Here is a 27,900-nt window from a genome sequence, read left to right as displayed (position 1 = left end):
AGGCGAGATGACATCAGAGAGAAACTCAGACCTTCAGAAATAGAGTATATATGAAAGAATCTAGTTTCTCTTAATTTCTTTAAAGTACATATGATTGTTAAAGCAAAAATAATAACAATGTATCATGGTTTTATAATGTATATGGATACAATACATATAAAAATTATAACCACAGGCACAGCGGTAAATGAACATATATCATGGCAAGACTTCTACATTTTAAAAGAAATGGTACAATATTATCTCTAGGTGGACAGTGAACAGCTAATGACGTATACTGCAATACCCAGAGTAACCACCAACATATTAGAGAAAAGAGATACAGCAAAAATGCCAATGGATAACTTAAAATGGTATTTTTCAAAAATTGAAATAATCCAAAAGGCAAAAAGGAAGAACAAAACAAACAAGCAAGCAAAATAAGCAGAACAAACCAGAAGGAACAAACAGAAATAATGAAATGGTAGCTCTAAATCCAATCATATAAATATAATTAAATATTAGTAAACTACATACTCCAATTAAATGGCAGAGACTATAACAATGTATAAAAAAGCAAGTCCCAGCTATTTTCTATAAGAGATGTACTTTAAATACAGAGATACAAATCAGTTGAAAGTAAGTGGCTGGAATAATACATATCACGTAAACAGTAAATATAACAGGGTAAAAATGGCTACATTAATATCAGTTAAAATAGATATCAAGACAAAGAATATTAACAAAGGGAGGGACCAACATTTCATATTGTAAAGATCAATTCATCATCAAGACATAACAAAAATGTGTATATACCTAGTAACAGAGTTTCAAAATACATAAAGTAAAAACAAAGAAAGAAAGAGACAGTCTAAAACCATGATAAGGGATTATAACACCTTTCTCTCGGCAATTGATAGGACAATTACACAAAATCCCAGAAAAATGTCAGTTATCTAAACAATATTATCAACCACCTAAACCCAACTGGTATTTGTAGGACATACACAACAGCAAAATATATATTTTTTCACAAAAATTTAATTAAAACTATATGCTGAGCCATAAGTCCCAATAAATTAAAAGTTAAAACCATACAAGCTGTGTTCTCTGACTATAAAAGTATTAAATTAGAAATAAAAATATCAACAAAAATTTCAACTATTTGGAAATTAAATAACCTGCCTCTAAATAATCCATAAATCAAAGAAAAATCTCAAGGGAAATTAGGAAATATTTTGAACTGGATGATAATAAAAGTACAGTATATCAAAGCTTGTGGGATGCAGGTGAAGCAGAGATTAGAAGGACATTTATAGCTTTAAAGGTTTATATTAAAAAAAAAAGAAAGGTCTAAAATCAATGACCTAAGTTCTACCTCAAGAAGCGAAACAGAAGAGCAAAGTAATCCTGAAATAATTAGAAGGAAGGAAGTAATGAACATCAGGGCAAAAGTCAATAAAATAGAAAGCAGACATGCAATGGAGAAAATCACCAAAGCCAAAAGCTATTTTAATTATTTTTTAAAATCAACAAAAATTGATAACCCCCTATCTGGTCAAAGAAGAGAAAGAGAAAGAGACAGAGACATAGAGTGCATAAGACAGAGAGAGAAAGAGGGTACAAATAATATCAGAAATTAAAGTGACATTAAAAGTAAAGAACTGGGCATCTGTGTAGAAAAAGTATTGATACCTTCACTTCACAGAAAACCCAAAAATCAACTTCAAATGTATCATCCAAATAAAAAAGTAAAAACTATAAAATTCTTAGGGGAAACACAGGAGAAAATATTTGTGACCTTTTAGTAGGCAAATATTTCTTAGGACACAAAAGACACAAATCATAAAAGAAATAAATGGTTAATTGAAAACCAAAAATAAAAAATCTCTTCAACAGGGCCTGGCATGGTGGCTCATGCCTATAATCCCAGCACTTTGGGAGCCCGACATGGGCAGATCACTTGAGCTCAGGAGTTCGAGACCAGCCCGGGCAACGTGGTGAAACCCATGTCTACTAAAAATACAAAAATTAGCCGAGCGTGGTGACATGCACCTGCAGTGCCAGCTACTCAGGAAGCTGAGAGGTAGGAGATAGCTTAAGCCCAGGATGTCAAGGCTGCATTGAGCCAAGATTGCACCACCGTACTCCAGCTTGGGTATCTGTGCAAGACCCCATTGCAAAAAAAAAAAAAATATATATATATATATATATATATATATCTTCAACAGATATCATTAAGAAAACAAAAAAGTAAGTCACAGGATGGGAGAAAATGTTCATAGTACATATATCTGACAAAGGACTCAAAACCAGACTATATAAAGAATTCTTCCAGAAATGGATAAATTCCTCAACACATACACCCTCCCAAGACTAAACCAGGAAGAAGTTGAATCTCTGAATAGACCAATAACAGGAGCTGAAATTGTGGCAATAATCAATAGCTTACCAACCAAAAAAAGTCCAGGACCAGATGGGTTCACAGCCGAATTCTACCAGAGGTACAAGGAGGAGCTGGTACCATTCCTTCTGAAACTATTCCAATCAATAGAAAAAGAGGGAATCCTCCCTAACTCATTTTATGAGGCCAGCATCATCCTGATACCAAAGCCTGGCAGAGACACAACAAAAAAAGAGAATTTTAGACCAATATCCTTGATGAACATTGATGCAAAAATCCTCAATAAAATACTGGCAAACAGAATCCAGCAGCACATAAAAAAGCTTATCCACCATGATCAAGTGGGCTTCATCCCTGGGATGCAAGGCTGGTTCAATATACACAAATCAATAAATGTAATCCAGCATATAAACAGAACCAAAGACAAAAACCACATGATTATCTCAATAGATGCAGAAAAGGCCTTTGACAAAATTCAACAACCCTTCATGCTAAAAACTCTCAATAAATTAGGTATTGATGGGACGTATCTCAAAATAATAAGAGCTATTTATGACAAACCCACAGCCAATATCATACTGAATGGGCAAAAACTGGAAGCATTCCCTTTGAAAACTGGCACAAGACAGGGATGCCCTCTCTCACCACTTCTATTCAACATAGTGTTGGAAGTTCTGGCCAGGGCAATTAGGCAAGAGAAGGAAATCAAGGGTATTCAATTAGGAAAAGAGGAAGTCAAATTGTCCCTGTTTGCAGATGACATGATAGTATATCTAGAAAACCCCATTGTCTCAGCCCAAAATCTCCTTAAGCTGATAAGCAACTTCAGCAAAGTCTCAGGATACAAAATCAATGTACAAAAATCACAAGCATTCTTATACATCAATAACAGACAAACAGAGAGCCAAATCATGAGTGAACTCCCATTCACAATTGCTTCAAAGAGAATCAAATACCTAGGAATCCAACTTACAAGGGATGTGAAGGACCTCTTCAAGGAGAACTACAAACCACTGCTCAAGGAAATAAAAGAGGATACAAACAAATGGAAGAACATTCCATGCTCATGGGCAGGAAGAATCAATATCATGAAAATGGCCACCCTTCCCAAGGTAATTTACAGATTCAATGCCATCCCCATCAAGTTACCAATGACTTTCTTCACAGAATTGGAAAAAACTACTTTAAAGTTCATATGGAACCAAAAAAGAGCCCGCATCGCCAAGTCAATCCTAAGCCAAAAGAACAAAGCTGGAGGCATCACGCTACCTGACTTCAAACTATACTACAAGGCTACAGTAACCAAAACAGCATGGTACTGGTACCAAAACAGAGATATAGATCAATGGAACAGAACAGAGCCATCAGAAATAATGCCACATATCTACAACTATCTGATCTTTGACAAACCTGACAAAAACAAGAAATGGGGAAAGGATTCCCTGTTTAATAAATGGTGCTGGGAAAACTGGCTAGCCATATGTAGAAAGCTGAAACTGGATCCCTTCCTTACACCTTATACAAAAATCAATTCAGGATGGATTAAAGACTTAAATGTTAGACCTAAAACCATAAAAACCCTAGAAGAAAACCTAGGCATTACCATTCAGGACATAGGCATGGGCAAGGACTTCATGTCTAAAACACCAAAAGCAATGGCAACAAAAGCCAAAATTGACAAATGGGATCTAATTAAACTAAAGAGCTTCTGCACAGCAAAGGAAACTACCATCAGAGTGAACAGGCAACCTACAAAATGGGAGAAAATTTTCGCAACCTACTCATCTGACAAAGGGCTAATATCCAGAATCTACAATGAACTCCAACAAATTTACAAGAAAAAAACAAACAACCCCATCAAAAAGTGGGCAAAGGACATGAACAGACACTTCTCAAAAGAAGACATTTATGCAGCCAAAAAACACATGAAAAAATGCTCACCATCACTGGCCATCAGAGAAATGCAAATCAAAACCACAATGAGATACCATCTCACACCAGTTAGAATGGCAATCATTAAAAAGTCAGGAAACAACAGGTGCTGGAGAGGATGTGGAGAAATAGGAACGCTTTTACACTGTTGGTGGGACTGTAAACTAGTTCAACCCTTGTGGAAGTCAGTGTGGCGATTCCTCAGGGATCTAGAACTAGAAATACCATTTGACCCAGCCATCCCATTACTGGGTATATACCCAAAGGACTATAAATCATGCTGCTATAAAGACACATGCACACGTATGTTTATTGCGGCATTATTCACAATAGCAAAGACTTGGAACCAACCCAAATGTCCAACAATGATAGACTGGATTAAGAAAATGTGGCACATATACACCATGGAATACTATGCAGCCATAAAAAATGATGAGTTCATGTCCTTTGTAGGGACATGGATGAAATTGGAAATCATCATTCTCAGTAAACTATTACAAGAACAAAAAACCAAACACTGCATATTCTCACTCATAGGTGGGAATTGAACAATGAGAACACATGGACACAGGAAGGGGAACATCACACTTCGGGGACTGTTGTGGGGTGGGGGGGAGGGGGGAGGGATAGCATTAGGAGATATACCTAATGCTAGATGACGAGTTGGTGGGTGCAGCGCACCAGCATGGCACATGTATACATATGTAACTTACCTGCATGTTGCGCACATGTACCATAGAGCCTAAAGTATAATAATAATAATAATAATAATGAAAAGAAAAAAAAAAGAAAGAAATCAAAAAAAAAAAAGAACTCTTCCAACTCAATAGGAAGAAAACTAAAAGCTCAATAAAATAATGGACTAAAGATTGGAACAGACACTTCAAAAGATGAAATTTATAAATGGCAAAAAGCATATGAAAAGATTCTCGAAAAGAAAAAAGATGCTCAGCATTACCAGTCGACAAGGAAATGCACATTAAAACCACAATGAGACAGCACTCTATATCCCCTAGCATGGCTCAATTTATTTTCTTTTGTTTTTATTTTTATGTTGGGGGCTTTCAAAGCCAGAAAACCTGCTAGACGAATTCTAAAAGAGGTATAACACTAAATGGCTAAATTTAAAAGGTTGGCAATACTAGGTCTGGGTTAGGATATGGAGACACCGGTACACTCAAACTGCTGGAAAACTAAAATACTACAACCCCTTTGAAAAACTGATGGTCTCTTAAAAAGTTAAACTTATACCTCCTCTTACAACCCAGCTATTCCACTACCAGGAATTTACCCAAGAGGAACTAAAACTATGTTCACATAATGAGTTGTACTATAATGCTCACTGCAGCTTTATTCACAATAGCCCCGAGCTGGAAACAACTCAAATGTATTTTGTCAGCTGAATGAATAAACTGCAATATATTCATACGATGGAATACCACTCTGCAACAAAAGGGAATGCATACAACTTAGGTGCTCCTCAAATCATTCTGCTGAGTGAAAGCAGCTGGACACAGAAGAGGGCATGCTATATGATTCCATTTCTAGAAATGGAAATCATACACTGGATTCCCACTAAATGGAAATCTATAGTGACCAAAAGTGATAAAAAGTGACTCACCACCTCCAGAAAAAAAGATCAGGAATTGCCTAGGGATGAATGGAAAGCTGGGTTGCAAAGTGAAACAGAGAATCTTTGGTGGGGTGATAGAAATTCTCTCTATCTTGATTTGCAGTGGTTATTTCATGGGTATAAACACTGTCAAAACTCAGTGGATTATATGCTTAAACAGAAACACTTACTTATGTAAGTTAATAAATAACAGAAACTTATTTATGTAAGTTAATAAATAACTAAGTTGATAAGGTAAAAAATAAAAGATGATGAGAGCCTGAAGATGGGCAGTAAGAGGAGAGTGAGAGTGTGGGGCAGATTTAAGAAAAACCTTTAAAAATTAAATTAACGGATTTGATACAATAAATCAAGACTATCTCCTTCTTAGTCTTGCAGAATATGACTACAGTGGAACGACAAAGAATAGCCTCAGACTGCTGCCTGGACTGTGCTACAAAAAAGATTGCTTCTGGGATTGAGAAGCAAATTCCATGGTTTTCCTGCTTTCAAACACCACCCCCTTGTGTTTATATGTGTAACGAATACCAACCCAATGGCTTGGGAGGCACATGTGCCTATCACGAAGGGAGAAAATGTGCAGCACCTCTGGACATTTTTTGGAAATTATGTCACAAATGTTTGGCGGTCACCTCCCCCACCATTTCCCTCAGGCCCAGGGGTGTGGGCAGCTCGGGGGCTGCAGCACATACACTGAATGTGTGTTCCATAAAATGCATGTGGGGAGCCCGGTGCCTGGTGCTGCCGTTCCAACATTACACAGAAAAATTAATAATAGTCCCAAGAATGCATAACAGACACACTGAGAGGCTCAGGTGCTACACAACATACATTAAATGCAGGATGAACAAAACCAAGACATTTGACTCCTTTCCTCTGACTTTTGAATTGAGCTGTAAGTGTAGTATATCCGACAGAGAAAAGTGAAATGAAATCTGTTCAGAGTTTCAGAAAGCTTATGAAGATAAATGCTTGCAATGTTATTTTAAGAACATTTTCTATATTGGAAATGGAGAATATTTCTTCTTCTCCAGAAGCTGAGCTAATAAAAAAATTGTTTGAAAAAAAGAAAAAGAAAAAAGAATGGGCATATTTTTGTTACCAGGAAGACTTTCTTTTTCACCTTTATTTTAGAATCAGAGGGCACATGTGCAGGTTGGTGACAAAGGTATATTGCAGGATGCTGAGGTGTGGGGTATGACTGAGCCCATCACCCGGGTAATAAGCATAGTACCTAGTAGGTAGTTTTTCAGACCTTTTCCCCCTCCCTCTTTCCCGCATCTAGTAATCCCCAGTGTTTATCGTTCCCATGTTTATGTCCACTGAACACCGCATGTTCTCACTTATCAGCGGGATCAGGAAGATTTAAAATTGGTTGATGAAACTGTAGTCTGAGAGGGCCAGGCTAGAGAAAGCTTTTAGGAGCCTGTTGTGTCGTTTGGATTTGAGGCAGAGGGAGGAGGGAGTTCAAAATCTAATGAGTTTAAACCCAGGTAAGCACAAACGATGAATCCAGGGACTAAAATAATCCATATTCTCTGTTTTAAAAGAAAAGAAGAAGGGTTCTAGAGTGTCAGCCGTGACCTAGGAAAGGGCCTGTCCTTTTCTCCGAGCCCAGGATCAGGTAGAAGGTGTTCCCTTAACTGTTTGTCTAGGATCCTAACATGATTTCAACATTTCAACAAAGTTTTCAAACATTAAAAATGGTAATAATCTCAGAGTTGATCTAAGCCTTCTCCCTTTTTTAAAGATGAAGTAACTTGAGTCCAGGTTGTTGGTGGCATGATTTGCCTAAGGTCATGCACAGATAATGGCAGAATGTGAGTCAGAACCGAAGTCTCCAAAAGGTTGAGTAATTAAGAAAGAATTAACATTTGTCCATCTTTTGCACTGTGCCAAGCACAATTCTAAGTGTTTTGTATCTATTATTTAATCATAAAAAATTTATTTCAAGTGGGAGGGATTATCCCCATTTCACAAATGCTGAAACTGATGCTCAGAAGGGTGGAATTACCTGCCCGGAGTTACTCTGCTTGTAAGCAGAGATGTCAGGGTAAAAACGCAAAGCCCTTAGATATAATTGCAGAGTTATATAATACTAATGGTGCGCTAGTAAATTTTTGACAAAAAATCCCTAGGTTAAAAAGCTCTGATTGTGACATATGTCAATTTCTGTGGTGTAAAGACCTCCTCCATAGCTAATTGCAAGCGACCAACATGACATCCCCGAATGGAGACCTGAGAAGTGATGCATGTCTTCTGCTTTCATTAACCAGTATGAAGCAGCTCCAGCACAGCAATGGATATGTCATGCAGTCCTGAACCCGTAGCTCAAAACGGAGAACAGCTAAAATATTCTTGGGGAACAGCTAGGAACTGGACTAACTGAGGAAATGTGTAAGAGCCAAGGCTCTTCAGTCCGAAACTAAGAGTTGCTTCTTTAAAACCAACAGCATTGTGGCTAAGAGGAGCACAGGCATGATCAATAAATCCCCAAATACTGCCTGGGCATGGAGCCAGAACAAATAATAGGAGTAATGACATCATACAAGACCATCAGCTTATGACACTTCAACTCTAAGACTTGATATGAATCCCAAACACCTATGAATTCTGCAAATATTGGGGCCAACTGCTAAAAGAAGCTGAAATATTGCCAGCCTATAAGATTCACGTCCAGTCTCACCCTCCCGGGATGAACCTTTCAGGTTGCTGCAGGCAAAGGACTTCTGGGCCCTATGGCCTGCTAGTAGGACCTGGCTTGTCCAAGCCCTGCTCATGTTCACCTAAAGGTGAAATTCTCTTTGTTAAATTATCACACAGCTGAGTTTGATGACAGTCTCCAACTTTGAGGATGAGCAAAAGAGAAAGAGTGATTCATTATGGGACATAGCTATAAATCTAAAGTATTTATCAATGACAATAAAAGAGTCCCTGGGACCCAGGCAATTAAAGAAACTGTAACACATATGGCATTTACCATGAGCCAGGTACTTATCTAATCACTTAAGTATTAACACATTTAATCATCATAACAACTCTATGGAGAGGATGCCATTTCACAGAGAAAGTTCCTATTTACCAATAAGCCAACTAAGGCATAGGACAGTTAATTAATTTGCTCAATATCACATCACTATTAAGTGGCAGAGCTGAGATTTGTACTCAGGTAGTCTGAGTCGGGAGTCTGCAATTGCGCTCTTAACAAATGTAGATACTTATTAATAAGATGGGGAGATACCAGATTTATCTACCAAAACTTTTGTGGTTTCTTTTAGGAGGTATTAATTAGATGTCTATTTAAAAGTTTTTTGTGTTATGTTAGAAAGAATAACAAAAGAACATGTAAGTTAGGTCACCCCAGGACTTCAGGGCCTGGAGAAGGACTGCTCAGCATCCGTGCCATAGAGCAATCAGGTGGAGAGTTGGGCAGCAACGTGTCAGCATTAGTGATCATCCACAATTAGCAAGGAACAGCGTCAGCAGAGTGTGTGTAAATGATCAACTAGTCTGAGAGCCAAAGAGGAAAACCAAGTATTTGAATGTCACCTCTGATCTCCTAGGAGAGGAGATCTCTACATGGCCTAGCTATGTATGATGAAATATTGATAAAGAATGCATATGTTTTTAATAGTGCTAAAGACAGTGATAAGGAGTGCTGCATTTGAATCACCTTGGAAGAAGCCACTGAGGGTCCTGTGACCCAACCAAGAACCTATGTAACCCACATCCTCTAATCTTAGCAATTTAGAGAAGGTATCCTTTCTCTTTTGGATCTCAAAGATGACTGCACCTGTCTGAAAGGTGTCAAAATGATGTTAGCCCTAAGAAAATATTGAAAGAGTAAAACAATGGCCTCAGGCAGGTTTAAAAAAAAAAACAAGAACAGAAACAATGACAAAATAAATTAAAACCCGTATTTATTTTAGAATAATTTTAGAATAGGTTTAAGTATTTTAGAATAGGTTTAAATATTTTAGAATACTTACATATTCTAAAATAGAATAATTTTAGAATAGGTTTAAGTATTTTAGAATAGGTTTAAGTCTAAATGTATTATTAAATCTTGTCATTATGCAACTTATTTTGTATATATTATCTGCTGTTTAAGGTGGATGTGTGAAGTGGCCAAAAGCAATTAGCCATAATAAATTTGTATTGGAATTTAAATAGTTTCAGGGAATTTAATCAATCAGATTGATAATCATTACTGATATGCTCAAAAAAACTGGTTTTCAAAGTCTTGCTTATTAGATAGACATAGCTGACACTGCCACCCACCCCCCTACATCCTCTGGGCATTCCTGTTTCCTAACAGCCCACTGGTGATTCTTCATCTGGGGGCTTCCTTTGACCACCAGAGTCTAACTGGCTCTGCCGAGGGCAGGCTAGAACTGCCACAACCCCCCAGAGCAGGCCTCAGCCAATGACTGATGGGAGTTAGTGGATAAATGCCCCAGCTTTCTGGCCTTTCAGTAAGGAAAGCTCAGGGCCATTTCCACACCATCTCCCAGAGATCCCCAGCAGGAGTGAGCCTCAGCTGTCCTCAGGGCAACCTCCTTGATACGGCACCGCTATTGGCTCTCTTCCCTTCCCTGTCTCATTTTCTCCATTCCCCTCGTGGGGCTTCCTGAGATCGCCTCCCAGATAAACTATCTGGACTCCACATTTCAAGGTCTGGAGCAACCCAAACTAAGGTAAGAGATGAGTTTAATACACTGAGCATAAACCAACATAGCTATTTCTAAGATTACTCCCCATGTGCAATATTCCCTTGGACATTTAAGAATCTACCAGTAGGAGAGCTTGCTTTAGCAGCACAGCCAAAGGTGGGGGTGGGGGGCACTGTCTTGGGGGACCTTCTGCCTCTCCTGTCAGTCTGTCTTTCCTCTTTCCTGTGACTGCCCTCTCTTTGGACACATGGGCTTCCACTAGGGCACTCATTTTCTGACTCTTACTGGGGAAGGTGTGCTTCCTCCCACAGGGAGCTGCAATTTCAGAAAGGAATCTCAGAAACAGAAATGTTCATTCACAAGGCTGGCACTGAGCCAATGACTGTGGAGGGGAAGACAGGAGTGGAAATGGGGAAAATACCCATTTACTCAGCTGCAAAAGACAGAGACTCTTGAGCTTTGAATCTGGTACCAGGCCCCTACGGGCCACGAGGGACTTCTGGTTATGACTGCTGTAAGGCAACCCCTCAAAAACAGAGTAAATGAAGGCTCAGCTCACCACCCACTCAAACATGGTGGTTCAGGGCTCAGGCTCTGGATCCGGGCTTACCCATCTCTACTGTAACCTTGGGCAGACTTCCTAATGCCCCCAAACCTCAGTTTCCCTATCTATAAAAGGGGGAAAACATCATCTAACTCAGAGGGTGTCCCTTTTAATAAAGAGGGAACAACAATAACACGTTTAAAATTATTGAATGCTTAGTACATGTAAGGCACCTTCTATACATTCTCGTTGCACTGTCACCCACACATAGCACAGTTATGATCCCTCCTTTATAATGATAAGAAACTTCCCCCACATCACCCAGCTGATAAGAAGCAGATCCAGGTTCACACTTGGGTAAGTTGGATTCCACTCTTAACTTCTGTGTTACACAGAACATATCCAAAGTAACTAACAGTGCCCAACACACAGCAGGGCTTAATCAAAGTTTTCTCTTCTCTTTCTTCTTACTTTATCATTGTCTGCTGGGCTCTCTCACTGGGGAAGGACTATAACGAGGAACACAGAAAAGGACAGGTGCTTGGCAAACCAGCTTTCCACGAAGTCTCAAAAGGCAAAGGCTCAATGCCAAGCTCTTAATAAAGAACCTTTAGAGCAAATAGATTTTGACTTCTCCTTGTAAGCTTCTTCCAACCCCATAATTTTCTTCTCTGGAACCTATACAAAATCCCCAAATGACTTTCAAAAAGCCAGAAAGTCAAGAATACTAAGCATCTGAAAGTTTCAGGTAAAATTAAGTCCCCTCTAACACATCTTCACTCGCTGTGATAGGAGAGCACTGGATTTAGGAGTCTTTCAGCCTGGCTCTGACATTTATTAAGCTGGGCAACCTTGAGCAAAACCACCTGTCTTCTCTGTGCCTCTGTTTTCTCATGTATTAATACAGAGATAATAATCTTAGTCTTGCCTTTCTTAAAGTTGCAGAGAGAATAATGTAAGGAATGTATATGAACATATCTCACAAATTATAAAGCACTGGACAAATGTGGGGAATTATCAGTGCTAATCAACAGCTTATCAGGCTTGCTAGGATGATTCTTTAATAAGAAAAACTAGAGCCAAAAAGCAGAAGTCAGCAGCAACTGGAATGAAGGGAGTCCGATGGTAAAGGAAAAACAGCTGTCAGAACCTTATTTTCAAGGCTGGCACTTAACCCTCAATCAATTTTATAAGGCCGGGAAATAGCCATATTTTTAATTAAGTGTCGGTGGTAGGCTTAGCAACATAAAATTTAATGGTGGGGAAGACATCAACTTAAAGACACACAGATCCTTACCTCTCCTTCTAAGAAAGATATCTTTTCTAAAAGCTGCAGTATTAAGAGCTGTTTCTGTTGCAACTTTTTCTTTAATGATTCAATCTAGAAAGAAAGGGATGGAAAATTGTTAATCAAAAATGTTAATTGTTAATCAAAAATGTACAATTGTATTGTACAATAGATGCCCTTGGTTTTCATTTATTTTTATTTCTATTTCTATTTTTCCTCATTTCCAGTGGGGCTGGATGGTTTTCATTCAAACAGCCTGCATACTGATTCTCTGTGTTTCGTGGAACAGTATTAACATGAGACGCTCCATGACAGGGGGATTCTGTGAACAGGTGAGCTTGGGGCAGCAGACATGATTTTGGAGTCACAGCTCCTTAGCTTTGATTAATCCAACATTTCCACACTGATTTTGCTGTGTAACCCTTTAAAACATCCAGTAGATCTTCCAGAGAACATGTGGGAAATGTAGATACAACTCTCCAAAAAATGATTATTCAGCTTGAATTTATAGGGCAGCCTGCATTTCAAACATTTGGCTGTGTTATTCAATACATTCATATTTGTTCAACCAAGTGTCCAAAGTTGGTTTGAAAAAAGGATCATTAGAAGTCTCATTAAAAGTGTTGAAATTCAGAGGACCGAAGACTCATGTGGCCCAGAGAAAGCAAGAAAGGCTTCCTAAAAAGACCCATCTTTGTTTTCATAATATATTCTATCTTAGACTACTCTTTGTTTTCCAATCATACATCATGTCTCCCTAGACAAACCATAGCTTCCCTGAAGGCAGGAACCAGAGTACTCTGTACCAGGCCGTGTTATGCATAATAGTGGGAACAGTATGTAGGATCATTAATAACACATTAACTTTCCAAAATCCCTGTATATTAAATTTGTGTGCTCACAAAATTATTTTAAAAAATCATTCTCAGGCCGAGCACAGTAGTTCACTCCTATGATCCCAGCACTTTGGGAGGCCAAGGGAGGAGGATTGCTTGAGCCTAGGAGTTCAAGACCAGCCTGGGCAACATAGTGAGACCCTGTCTCTACAAAAAATCAAAAAATTAGCTGGGTGTGGTGGTGTGTCCCTGTAGTCCCAGCTACTTGAGAGGCTGAGGTGGGAGGATTGCTTGAGCCCAGGAGGTCAAGGTGGAAGTCAGCTATGATGGTGCCACTGCACCCTAGCCTGAGTGACAAAGTGAGACCCTGTCTGAAAACAAAACAAATTTTAAAATCCTTCTCATGCAAAATGACACCATTCCTATGGAAGCGAATACAGCAGTATCTAGAAACAGTACATATGCATTAACCCTTTGACTCAGCAATTCCATTTTTAGGAATAGATCCCAAAGATACACTGGCCAAAATATGAAATGATATGAACAAAGGATATTTGTTATTTTAGGAAACACAAAACAGAACTCCATCAATAAGCGACTGGTTATACAAACCATGGTATGATGGAGGTCTGTGTAACCTTCCAAAAAATGCAGATCTCAAAAACACTGATGAAGTGTATGGCAAGGCAGACAGTATACTCGCTTTGATGTAAAACAGGTGGGGACACGTGAATGCATATGTATTTGCAAAAGAAACACTGCAAAGACAAAATGAACCCTAATTATTAATAAATAGCTACCAATAGGGAAAAGGAAGAACTTAGGTGAAGGAGACAGGATAACATAAGTTATTACATAGGTTTATGTAATAAACATAAGCCTTGTTACATAGGTTTAACTTTGAAAGCACATTTTGTAGATTCAAAAAATAAAATGAAGCCAAAAAGAAAAAAAGTGAACCCTAAAATCTGAGAACAAACTGAATTGAAGAAACGATGTACATCAAATTGGTGAGAAGTGTTAATCCAAGTGTTGTTAGAATACAGTAATTTGACTCAATATTCTTAGTGGATTATTAAAGATAAATAGAGCTGCAAAGTAATCTCGCATTCACTGAGAAGATTGTTAGTAGTAACACTGAAGTTATTTTGTAACTGTTTGATATATATTGTAGTATCATCATGTTTGGAGCCAAGATTTTTACTGTAAGAGAAAGCAATACAAGTATGAAATCAAAGAAGTAAACAAAGTTTTGTTCAATTTAAAATGACAATATCAGTATGAATTCATAATTTTTATTTTCTTTTGTAAAATATGTATCTCTATCTACTGAGAAAACTTGGAAACAATAAGAACATAGTATGTGCAGATTGTGGTCTCTAAATAGCATTCCCCACTAAAAAAACACAGGACATCTTGGTGGAATGGCTCATTTCAGGGGACAAAAAATAAACTAGATGAACCTGAGATATCTTGTTATGCCTGAAAACAAGGACATGAGGTGTCTCCCCTTGGGCCAAGGATGGAACATTCTGAACATCAAAAATAATAATGAGTGTAATTGAGTAAAACACATGAAATATATAGATATTAAAGAACATGAGTATTATATTTCTTTAGAAAAAAACAGTAACAGCTCACTGGACTCCAATGGATGTAGAAAAGGCATCAACTCCTTACTTGGAAAGGAGTTTGGAGCAAAAAATAAAGCATCTGTCTTGCCTTCTTTGTTCAAACTGCATTTTGAGACTATAAAAAGCCCTAGTTTTACTTGACAGAATAATTCCAGTTAATCAATGGCCAAAGACTGACAGAATTAGAAAATCACAATTTTGCAATTTCTATGAAATAATGGCTTCAAGCATCCATCATCAGTAGATTAAACCATGATGATAAAAGCTGATGAAAAAACATTCAATCATGTTTTGGGTTGTCACCACTTGACTCCATTATCAGCCTTGGCATCACCCAAGGTGGAACAACCAGGCATTATACACCCCAGAAGTGATACACGATGAAACAGCATCACCCATGAAGTGTTTTTGCCTTTCCGAAAAGTTGAAACTTGATCTAATCAAGCTTCTAGAGCTAACAAGGACACAAAAAGTTGAATCCAGAATGTGAACATTTTTACAAGACAACTGACTCAGCTCTTAGGTAGAAATAAAAGTAGTCGGGAGAGATGGGGGCAGCAATGCTCTAGATTAGGAGACTTTAGAAACATAACTAAATGTAAACACAATGTATGCTGATTGGAACAAAGCATCAGAAGAAAAGACACTTTGGAAAATGTTATTGCAGGTTGGTATTAAATAATAGCAAGGAATTATCATTAATTTTGTTAGGTGTGATGATGGTGTTATAGTTATGTAAGAAAAAGTCCATATGTTCAGAGATGCATGGTGAAGTTACAGGAAACATATGCAGAATGTCTGGGATTTGCTTTAAAATATTGCACAAGAGGGGAAAAAAAAGGAAGGAGTAGATAAAGCAAGTATGGCCAAATCTTGCTATTTGCTGAACCTGGGTAATGTAGAGGGCTCCATCAATTACTCTCTCTGTTCCGCGTGCATTTGGCATTTTCATTATCAAATATTTTAAATTTCACGTGGTGTCAAAAAATGTAATCCTCTGACATGAAAAGTAAACCATGCAAAATAGAACAGAAACACCCGTAAGAAAAAATGTCCAACGTTAATAATAATTAAAGACATTACCAATTAAAAACAGCAATGGTTACCCTTGACTACCTATTAAATTTGCCCAAAACTATTGACTGAAGAAATGAGCGTTGGCAGGGCCAGGAGGGGCAGCTCCTCTCCTGTGTTGCAGGTGGCACTGTGAATTAGTATGACCCTTCAGGCAATTTAGCAATAAATATTAAGAGCCATAAAGCTGTTCATACCCTTTGATCCACTAATCCCACTCCTGGGAATTTATCCTAAGGATATAATTCAAACATAGGAAAAAGCTCTATATATAAAGATGTTCTTGCTCCCATTATTTATAATAGAGAGAAAATGGAAATAACCTTCATGTTTAGCACTAAAGGAATGGGTAATAAATTATGAAATATCAGTTTGATGGAGTATATTACACAAACACTAAAAACAAATACACTGCAAAATGGAAAGTTTACAAAAAGCCTCAAGGGATAGAAAAGCAAAAGTTTACAATGATGAAAGTAAAAGCTGGAAGAGAAGTTGGATAAATGAAATACTTCTGGGGTTGTGGTAAGGTTTAAGTTTGTTTTGTGTAAACTGCCTTCCATTTTTGTAGAAATAGTTTCGAAAAATTACTCTCATGGTATGCCTTTTTCATTCCTTTTTATAGTATTAAGATTGTTAAAGTTAACTTTTAAAATCTTTAAATGAGAGGCAAAATGGAACTAAAAGGTTCCAAGAAAGTCAGGGGTAATATTTAATCAAATGATGTAAAAGGTGATTTCAAATACACTCGTTACACTATCTCTGAAGAAATCAGAGTGGCTTGTGAGGCAAGGAAAGCAAGAGAGGTGGTTTTAAAACACCTTAATGAGCAGCTCATAGTAAGATATTGAGAGGATCCTACTGGTCACTGTCCCCTAGATTGTAGTTTAAAAAATAAATCAGTGAATGGTTAATATATCACCTAGAGAGAGTGCTATAGGGAGAAGGTCTCTAGAATTCTCATGAGAGAGCAGAGGGCTGATGCTAGTCTGGAGAGACACTTGGTTCTGGGGAGAAGGAGCTGGACAGGAGTAGGATTTGAGGGTGCTGCAGCTTCTAACAAGGCTCATGGTTTTCAGCAATGGTGCTCCAAGAAGCAAGTATGCTATTGTGCTAAATTAATGCTATCTGTGCAGATTTGCTTTTATCCTGGAACACTTCTTACAGAAACATCTTTTCTAGTATATTCTGTGATCTGAATTGACTTGTTCAGATAAGAGCACAAAGGATGCTAAGGCTGGCAGAGTCAGTGCACTGCTGGCCCCAAGGGGTGCCAAACTTGAATCCCAACTTAGTCTCCCCAGTGGTCTGCCCTGAAGAACCTCCCATCCCTTTCCCAAGTGACATACTCAGCTTCTAAAATAAGTAGACTCACATGCTCCTGGGTTTGATAGCCTCCTAGGAACATCTGACTCTCAAGCCTTTGGTTCTTTTTTTACAATCTTTAAGTCACACACTTGTGTGGCTAGTATTATTTCTGACTACTAACTTCAAAGAACCTTGAAATATTGTCTCTTGTAGCACCTAGCACATGACAAACACTCAAAAGGTAGCTTTTATTATATGATTACTGATGTTTCTCCTTCCCTAGGCTGTGAGTTTCCCAAGAGTAAAGACCTTGATCATCTTTATATTCTCAGATAACAAATGAATGAATCAACAAATCCATCCAGCCATTCCTAAACAATCCATCCCATAGACTTCGGGGGAAAAACTGTCTGGCTCAGATGCTTGGAGGCCCAGTTGGGCCAGGATGATCTTGCTAAACACATGTCCCCAGAGCAACCCCCAAATCAGGAGCTACTCCAAAATCCAGGGTACCATATAGCTGGTATGCAAGAAATCCATTAGGCACCTTTGCTCTCACTTCTTGATGCATTAAATGTTTAAGTTTGACCTTCAATTTACCCTTCACAAAGCTGCATTTAGTTCTAGCTGTCACCAGGTGGTGGTAAATGATGCAAGTTACCAAGCTCAAATCAGGGCATTAAGAACTGAGAAATTAGAAGCACTCATTTTCTGGACCTCACCTATTTGATTTATACAAGAACAGAATCTTGCAACAGCTAAATTTAAATACGAAATAGTAGGCCCCCTTATAGAACAAGGGGAAAAATACATTTTCATAAAATCTGGGACCTTTTAACTGATGTTAATAGAACTTTTTCTAATTTTTGTTTTGATGAGTATGTTTCTTTGTAACTCAGACTGAATATGTGAATATGTGCCTTGCAGCCCGATCAATCATGCAGGATGTTAGTCTCTTAGAATACAGGCCAGTTTGATATTTAAGGAGGGAGGGGAAATAAAAGTTCTTTTAGTTTCTTAAAACTGATCATGGCTTTTTTTTTTTTTTTCACATTAGCTACACTCGAGTTACCTGCATAGGTGGTTTGAGCTAAGTAATCATCCTTAACCATAGCCACATGCTGGAATCCCATGGAGGGAGCTTTTACAAAATACAGATGCTCTGGCACCAGAAATGCAGAATATCTCACTCTCCCAATTAAAAACCCCCTATGCTTTTAATGTTCAAACTCACTAGCATGGCACGGGAGGCCCTTCCGCTGTGCTCCCTATTTTCCCACTTTCATTTCATGCCCATCCTGTCCCCATGATGAACCCTATATTTAGGACACTCCATCCTCTCAGCACTGCATGAACACACTATGGTCCCGCCTCCAGGACTTGGCACACACAGGCTGGTGGCTCCATTAGGAATGCCGCCCCACCCTCCATCCCCTTTTCCACCAGAAAAACTGCTGCTGTCACAATCTACCCACAGTCACCTAGGCCAGCACTTTCCAAGTCCTTCACGCTGGCTTTGTGTCCCCCTCCTCTGTGATAGCTCAGCCTTTGAACCTACCCCTGTTAGGACACATCACAGTTACTGCCATCTTTGGTTGACTTTTTTCTCTTGTACTAGACCCCAAACCCACAGGGAACAAGTGTTTAGTGCATCAATTATCTCATATAAAAGATAACTTCTCTCAGGAGCTGAAATCACCCTTGCCAATCTGTGCATTTAAATAAAAACTGCTTTAGAAACAGATGGCTATAGTTAAAAAAAAAAGTCCCCCCAATATGTTTTGAAAAGAGCTTATATGTCAACCAGACCAAAGTGAAATTGTACAAAAATGTAGTATGGTTCTGTTATGGATTCAGTGAGGAATCCACAGCTGGAAGTTGTGAGGCTTCTCAACTTCCTGGAATTTCTTCCCATTAGTAACATGTAGGACACAGTCCATTTCACATCAGAGGACAGAAAATGAGATGGCTCTAGCATTGCAGTCATGTGAGTAGCGCTCAATTGTGCAAGATTCATGAAACATAACTCAGTATTGAACTTGGAGAGAAATTAATGAAGAAAACGCAGCAGCAGCAAATAAGTATTAAATACCAGACAGCGCTTGACATGGGCTGTTAAGAAATTGTGCTTTGGGGTATTTTCTTTCACCAGCTGGCAAAGGATAACAAACACGAAAAATGCCTTATGTAAAACAGGAAACACACGAATACAGAGCATATAAAAGGTGCACATCACTTTGAGTACGTACTGGGAGTGTCATGTGTACAATCAACTCCCCCTCCTTCCACTCTTACTGATAATAGGAGGAAGGTTAAAACTGACGTCACACTTAGGAGTTTCCCGCTGAAACAAAGGAAAACCAGCCATGATGGTAACAGAAGATGTCGCACTAAAACTTGATCAATCTCTCACAAATGAAAGGCTAGCCAAAAGAGGGGAACCATTAAAATAATTAATTGGGAGGCCATTAGGCTGAGGTGGCTCCAGGGCCTTGGGTTCTGACCTAAGCAAACTGAAACCCATCTCAGAATGAATGGTCACAGCTTAGGAAAATGAAATTTAAATTTAACCAATCAGAAAACACCAACTAACCTCTAAATAGGGACTTTTTTTTTTTTTTAGACAGCGTCTCCCTCTGTAACCCAGGCTGTAGCATAGTGGTACAATCATAGCTCACTGCAGCCTCAAACTCCTGGGCTCAATGGGTCCCCCCACCTCAGCCTCCCAAGTAGCTAGGATTACAGGTGTGATCAACTGTGCCTGGCTAATTTTTTAATTTTTTGTAGAGACAGGGTCTCGCTATGTTACTTAGGCTGTTTGCAAAACCCCAGCCTCAAGCAATCCTCTTGCCTCAGCCTCCCGAAGTGCTGGGATTACAGGTGTGGCCTAAGTAGGGACTTTCTGCTTTAACCAGTCAAATATTTTCCTTGTCTTGCTTCCATAAACACCTATAAAAGTTTTTCCCTCAAGCTCCCTAGGTGAAGCCCTCAATTGCATGTGGCCTGGTGCTGCCTGCTCAAATAAACTCTTTAAAAACAGAAAACGAAAAACAAAACCGATGGTCACATTTAATCAAACTGTTTAAATCTTATAAGGAAAACGGAATTCAGTATTTTAAATGCACATTAAGTTTATTTTATTTGAACATTTATTTGACATTATTGTTTATTTTATTTAAAATTTGTTTTATTTTGTTTTCATTTTAAATGAATAAAGCCTGAGTGAGCTCTAGAAAATTCCATCCCTGACCTAGTCAGTTTACCATTTCCCTGGATTTCTATGGGGAACTTCAAGCTATTTCCTTGTGAAATTGTCAAATTTTCAAATAATGCAATGGCATAAACTTCCCCTGAAATAAACATTTTAAATTATTTTATTTGAAATTTGTTTATAATGTTTTCATTTCATTTTCATTTCATTGTTTTCAAAATCAGAGTGTCGGGGCTGTGTGTACTTGCACATATCGCAAAACTCAACCAAAGGTTAATAAATACACCAAAGCTCCCCAGCCACCATCCCCAACACCCCTGCTTTGTTATTCCTTCTCGTGGGCCTTCATTTATAGACATTCTGCTTAAAACAGCTTTAACGAAAGAATAATTCATTTCACATTGAAAATGTTATCAAAGATGTATAACTGCCAATCAAAGCATCTAATCAAAACGAGATTACTAGGGCTATGAATTCTAGGTCAAAATAGAGGAATATGATACTTTATTGTGAGTTCTTACAGCCTTTTCAGGGGAAATTTATGCCATCACATTATTTGAAAATTTGAAAATTTTACAAGGAAATACTTTGAAGATCCCCATTATTGTTTTCAAAACCCCTAGAAATCCAGGGAAATGGTGAACTGACTGGGTCAGGGACCGAACCTTCTAGAGCTAACTTGGGCTTCAGCCGTCATCTCCCTCTGCCTGCTCTTTTCCTGACAGTGCCGTGTCTTTAACCCAGCCTCTTGATGCCTCTATGATCTGGCAAACCATTGTTTTCATTTCTCTTAACAAAAGAGGAATTGTGTCTGGTCCCCACATACCCACTGTGACCATGAGAATAATTGATATTTTACACTCTTCCTCAGAAAAAGTGTTTTATTTTTGCATAGCATTCCTTAATTCTATTTCGGAAGTCCTGTAACATCGTAATTTCATAGTTACTGTGTTTTTTAAAGTCCATTCTCTTTGATAAAAGCCACCACAAAACGTAAGAATAAAAAGAATAAAGCTCAGCCTCTTTTTAACAAAAAAAAATAATGCATAGAGAAATATGACAAGATCAGAATCTGCCCTGCACTAATGCAGCATGAAAGAAGAGTTTAATAAGGATGAAGAAAATGGTACATTATCTCATTTGGGGGGGAGTAAAGGAAGTGAACTAAGGCCACAACAAAACGAAACTGAAAAATTGCTAAATGAAGCACTGAGTGGGGAAAATGAAAAATCAATGAAGGAATGGAGGGAAAAAGGTACATTTTTCATCTTCATGATGCTTGATTGGGTTTGTGGAAATTCATTTTCAATTAATGTGTCTTGTGGCATTCAGCCAGGCTAGATATGAACAAGGCACATATTTTAATCAATTTTTTCCTATTAAGTTTGAAGTAATATATAATAATAGAACTATACCATTCAAAAGGATCGGTTGCAAGTGGGTTCTGAGGTAAAATAATGTAATTTGGTTTGATTTCTATCTTATATTAAAGATAACCCAACTTCTCCAGAAGGAGAGGAGGAGCACTCTGGCTCCCCCGGGTACCTAAACATGACTTGGCTGTACAAATGTCAGGGAAGGACGGTTAAACTGCTTCCCAATCTGAGCACATTCTCTGAGAAGGAAGAAAGGAGGAGCGTGCAAGCTACCAGGAACTTTGCTGGCTTAGCTCATGATTCTCAGAAACAACCCTATGTGGTTATCCCCACCAGACCATGAAACTGAGGTGCCAAGACTTTCATCATTCATTCATTCCCTTCACAATCATCTGGATGCTGACAGGGCTGAGATTAAGACCCAAGTAATTGTCTGTGAGGGCAAGGCCCAGGCTGTCCTATTCACACCACACCCTGTTCAGAGGTTTGCTTGCTTCCATCCTCCCAGTGATGACGACCTATGGCTGCAAAGCTGCCCTGGAGAGTTGGCAGGGCTGGGAGGAAGGTTGACATGTGATATCTTCTGTCACAAAGGATCTGCTGGGGCCCTAATTCTTTAGGCTGTTCTTTTTTTCCCTCTATGATTCAAGAAGAGGCAGATGGAATGGAGATGGGGAAGAAGCTTATTTACCCCTGTGCTTTTCTCGATGAATTTCAGTTTCAGAGACAAAACACCAAATCCTGAACAGGAGTGTCCAAGGGAGTGAACTGCTTCAAAATCACGTAATACATATATATGGAGGCCCCTAGCTCCACATCTGGCACAAAGCTGATGCTAAAAAATTGCATTTTGGAAGCTCTTCCTAAAGTTCAAGTGCATGGAAAGTGAACACTCTCTAGCACTAGCCAGGGCTCTCCTTGGAGCCTTCTTGCTGTCCTCCGTGCTCCTCTCCCCTCCTATTCACCCAGTACCCACTGGCCAGAGGCACCACTCTGGAGCTCAGATCTGATCAGGCAATGGGGAGCCATTGAGGAATTATGAGCAGAGTGATGAAGGACATCCTTCTTGGCTTGGTGCTAATAAACCATCACAATTGGTGTCAACCTATATTTCTTGCCTCTTCATTTCTCACTCCCTCGTACCATCCAAACTAGATGAATGCTCTGTGAACTCAACCTATACTTTCTGGTCTGCATGTTTTTGCTTTTATTTATTCTATATGTTGTCTGACATGTCCACCCATTCAATCCCTGCCTAGAAAAATCCAACCCGTCCTACAAGGCCTGGTCAAACACTACCTCCTCCCTAAAGACTCTCCACCCACATCAGAATTAGTTTGTACTGGCAGGAACCGTGCTAAGCATTTAGCACACATCACATCAGTCAATCCTTATAACTACCTTTTGAGGAGGTAATGTTATGACCATTCCCATATTATTGATAAGGAAACTGAATCTTGGAGAGGATAATTTGCTCAAGATACAAAGCCTAGTCAGTAGCAGAAGCAGGATGCAAAAGCAGACTGAATTTACTCAAAGCCTATGAACTTAACCACTAAGTTTCCCACCTTCTGTGTTTCCAGCACCTATGACATTCTGCCTCAAGTTCAAATGAGTTTAAATGTCAGCCAGAAGGTCCTCTGAGAGCAGGAACTCATGTCTATTTTTGCACTCATGCTCATAAGAGGCTCTTCTTAAATGGGTACCAACTGTCCCATAAGCTCCCCATAAATTGTACCTGGCTCCTCCTCATCCTTATTCCCACTCTTAAGCCCAAGGAATGGGTTTCCTTCAGTCTTCAGCAGAGGGGCAGGAAAACAGGATTGTTCAAAGACAATGGCACAGGGGAAACAACTCCAGCTTGACGAAAGTGACATGAAAAAAATCAGTATGGCAATGCTATTAGAGAAACAAGCTTTCCATGAGCCAAAAATAAAAGGAGTCCTATTCATACGATACACAAAAATAAATTCTACATGGATCATTATTTGTCCAACAAATATTTATTGAGCAACTATCATTTGCCAGTGACTATCCCAGGTGTTAGAGATACAACCACAAACAAAATAGATGCAAGTCCCTGCCCTCATGGGACTTACATTCTAGTGGAAGGAAACAGGCAACAGACAAAATATACATGCAAAACAGATAAATAAAGTGCATGACATATTATTGGATGATAAGTGCTGTGAAGAAAAACAGAGTAAGAAAGAGGATACAGGGGACGGATGTGCAGGTTGTAACTGAAGACCTAAAGATGAACAATCAAACTTCAAAACTATTACAGAAACTATCTTTACGTCAAACAAGACACACAACACAGCCAAAAAGATTAACTTTACTTCTGCCAACATTAAAAACTTATATATTATAAAAGATACCACAAACAAAAAACATTGACTAGGAGAAGATAATGGCACCCAAATAGTTTTTGATAAGTGATTAATATTGATAAGATGTAGAGTTTCTACAAGTCAGCTGGATAAAAGAAAAACAACCTAATATAAAAACGAGCAAATGACATGAACAACCATTTCATAAAGGAGGAAACTTGAATGGCCAATAAACTTAAGAAAAATTTCTCAACCTCACAAGTTTCAATGAGTAATCAGGCTGACACAAATTAAGATGAAAACAATGAGATGCCATTTCCTAACTGGCCAAAATTATAGTCCACACAGTGCCAAGTGGTGGCGAGCATTTGGAAAATCTGCCCTCTCACATGTGACTGGTGGAAAGGTATGTGCACTGTGGGCAGCGATTGGGCAATATCTAGAAAAGGTGAAATTGTGCCAATCCCATGCCCTAGCAATTCCTCCTCTAAGTATACTTCCTAGTTAGAGAAGCCTGGAGACATGTTGGTATTATTTGTAAAAGAATAAAAATGTCTATCAATAGGATAAATAAGTTACAATATATTCAAATAAAAGGATATTAGCCATTAAAATGAATAATCCAGATCTATATGGAATAACACCAAAAGCAAAACTGAGAAATAAGTTGCAAAATATGTACAATTTATTTTTAATATTATAAATTAAAATTTATGTAAAATTTAAAACACAAACTAAGACACATACTAATTTTATATATATATACACAGTAAAATCATCAAGGCATGGCCTAGAGACCAAATTGCCTCTGAGAAGAAGAGAGGGTGAAAGAAGGAAAAAGAACAGAATCAGGGACAGGTAAAAAGAGAACCTCTTCTTTATCTGTGATATGTTCATTTAAAAAAAAAAAAAAAAAAAAAAGCAGAAGCAAGTGTGCCAAAATGGCAACATTTGTTAATCCTAGAAGAGGGTACGTGGATTTTTTGTTTTTATCATTCTCTACAACTTTTTGCAATTTAAATTTTTTTCCAATTAAAAGTAACAAGAAGAAAAGAACAAAGGTTGGCTTTGGAGTCACAGATCTGGGTATGTAGTGCAGCACCATCATTATTTGCTGAGAGACTGCCAGCTACTTATTTTTTAAGACTCTAAGCCTCAGTTTCCCATGCTTAAAAAACTGGGCAAATAATACCTTCCAGAGATGATTGACGTGGGAATGTGACATCTATATGCATAGCCTTGGAATGAGAGAAGCATTTGTGACTGGTAGTGACCCAAAACATGAATTACTTAGCCTCACATAGTTTCTATGGCCAGAAACTGGGCACCAGGTGTCTGAGAAACAGTTCAAAGTCAATTAGAACAATTTTGATAAAGAGAACATAGGTTCAATTACATTTCCAAAGAAAATATCTTTTCCCTTGAAAAGACAATTTATATTGTGAATACCGTAACCAATACCTGTCATAGAATGAACCTGCTTTTTTTAATAATACATATAACACATACAGAAAAAAGACTGCCACAATTGTGCTCTGATACCTTCTAAAAATTGACATTTTAGATAAATTGTCTAAGATTTTAAAATAAATAAGTGAATAATACCATGCTAAAAACTAGAATTAGAAACTATAACATTGTCATTTACAATAAATCACTCCTGCCTCAAACTTTTGAGGAGCACCTCCTTTGGGTGGGGCGTGAGTGGCCATGACACAGAGCTGTAGCCTTGGAGTCCAAGGCTAAGGATCCAGTTAAGGGAGGAAAGCGGTGGCGGGGCAGGATTTCAGCACATGACTCAGGTTTGACAAGCAGTAAGTCAAGTTCACACCATATCACAGTACAGGCAGGAAAGAGGTGAATTGAGGGGCATCAGCAAAGGCAGACAAGAGCAGGCTGAGGTAGGTCCTGCGATGTAAGGAACCCAGATCTAAGAAGATCAACAATGAGCCTAGGACCCAGGGCCAGGGCCAAGTGCAGGAGGCGTGGAGAGCATCCACTTAGGAGGCACTCTCAGGCTATGCAGTACTCTAGGAACCTCACTCACTATCTGCTCCAGAATAAGGCCTGCCTGGCCTCCAGGTACTGTTCATAGCCCAAAAGAGAAAAGGAACTCTAAAAGCAGAAGAAAGCACACCACCCTGAAAGCGAGACTTACATGGGTGACCTGTTTTCTCTAAAGGTCATTGCATTCTCTTAATTATTTCCTTTTTTAAAACTTGGCAATGAATCAATGCTGCTAGAACAAATGCCGGTGACTTTTCCACCAGAGACTTAGAAAAACATTACAGCAATAAAGGTGTCCCTAAAAAACAGTGTAGTTAACAACACTAAGCTAACATCCAGATGAGATTCTCAAATCTGCCTCTGTCTCCGTAGTGGAAGTCTGAATACCCAGCGTCGTATCTGGGGATGTGTGTCTAAACACAGCACCGTGCACAGGTGAACAACATTAAAGGTTAATAACTAATGAGGAAAAGTATTCATCTGCTTCTTTCCCATCCCCTCCCTCCTTGCTTAAGCTGGGTAGAAGCATCTAAATGAAAGCAAAGGCAAATATTAGCAAGAAAGCATCTTCATGCCTGCTTTGCCACGAAGGAGTGGCAGGAGTGGAGAACTAGCCAACGTCTGAGGGACACTGGGCCTCTGAACGCACTCACTCCACGAGCCCCATCTCCCAGCTTATGTAGACTCATGCCACCCATTGCTATGACTGCGGCTACTACTGCTAGTTCTCAGCAAAACTGTCATGTTCTGATAAAACACCAATGCCTGTAGCAATCTCAAGAAAGACCTCTATGAAAATAAAACATACATGAAGGATGTTTCAGTTCAACATATTTCAGCCAAATAGATTTCTCTTTATCAGATACACTCCTTTTCATGAAGTTGGTTGAACCAATTCAGGCAAAATGCTGATGGTGATAGAAGCAAACTAAACTCCTCTTAGAAGAGTCCTAAGATGAGTATTGATATCCATTCAGGAAGGACACCTTCAGGGCCACCTCCCATATACAAATAGAACCAAACCACATGGACACTTGGCTGCTCCTGTACTTTCTGGGGGGTGATCTGGTGGGAGCACCTCCTTCCCAGAGCACTAACATTCTTCAAGCTCTCTTCCCATCTCCTTAGCAGATGTCTTTGGCAGCTTTTCCATAAGTAAGGATTCATCTTCCAAGCCTCCACCTGGAACTTTCTGAATGGTTTTTCAGTAGTCTTTTTCATTGCAGTTCCTTCTTCGATGTCTACTCAAGTTCCTAAAAATACTCTGTGGATCTGTGAGTTCTCTTGACTCTGCAGTTTGAGGCTGTGCAAGTCAGGGTGACAGTATGTGGGTGTTTTCACAAACAAGAGCCCCACATGGTCAAATTTTCCTTTCAATAATATGTCCTTCCTGTTTTGTTCATTGGCTCATCATAGATAAATACCACCTCTTCCCAGCAGAGAGTGTACAAGTGTTCTTCTAGTCACGAACAATAAAGGAATCGCTTCCAACCCAGAGCAGGCTACCAATTTATCATCTTCCAAAGAGCCGGAGACTAAATCTGGAGAAGAGCTCGTGCGACATGATCTGGAGACAGTTCAATTGGGTGGATTAGGTTTGTGGGCTCGGTGCTATGGCTCCTTTCCCCTACCCCCATTTGGGTAATTACCAATTATGAGAAGTACTTG

At 38.8% G+C, this 27,900-nt stretch overlaps 1 protein-coding gene and 1 pseudogene across 3 annotated transcripts in view; both read right to left on the bottom strand.

Moving 5' to 3' along the window:
• Positions 1-27,900, bottom strand: part of MYZAP (myocardial zonula adherens protein) — a 97,454-nt gene that overhangs the window by 14,223 nt on the left and 55,331 nt on the right. For 2 of the 3 annotated variants that reach the window (XR_008513607.2, XM_024232475.3), the window contains exon 11: positions 12,463-12,546. Coding sequence is in view for 2 of the 3 variants with exons in the window: in XM_024232475.3 (XP_024088243.2) it covers positions 12,463-12,546 (84 nt within the window). In the remaining variant the exon portion in view is untranslated. Of the gene's footprint in view, positions 1-12,462; positions 12,547-24,007; positions 27,800-27,900 lie in introns of those variants that run through there. The other variant, XM_024232476.3, reaches the window with a different exon arrangement.
• LOC112129155 (U7 small nuclear RNA) lies at positions 5,372-5,428 on the bottom strand (annotated as a pseudogene).

This window comes from Pongo abelii, chromosome 16, assembly GCF_028885655.2.
Source record: "Pongo abelii isolate AG06213 chromosome 16, NHGRI_mPonAbe1-v2.0_pri, whole genome shotgun sequence".
NCBI classification, from domain to species: Eukaryota; Metazoa; Chordata; class Mammalia; order Primates; family Hominidae; genus Pongo; species Pongo abelii.
Note: the sequence above shows the minus strand (reverse complement) of the source record. Positions and strands in the feature narration are given on the sequence as shown.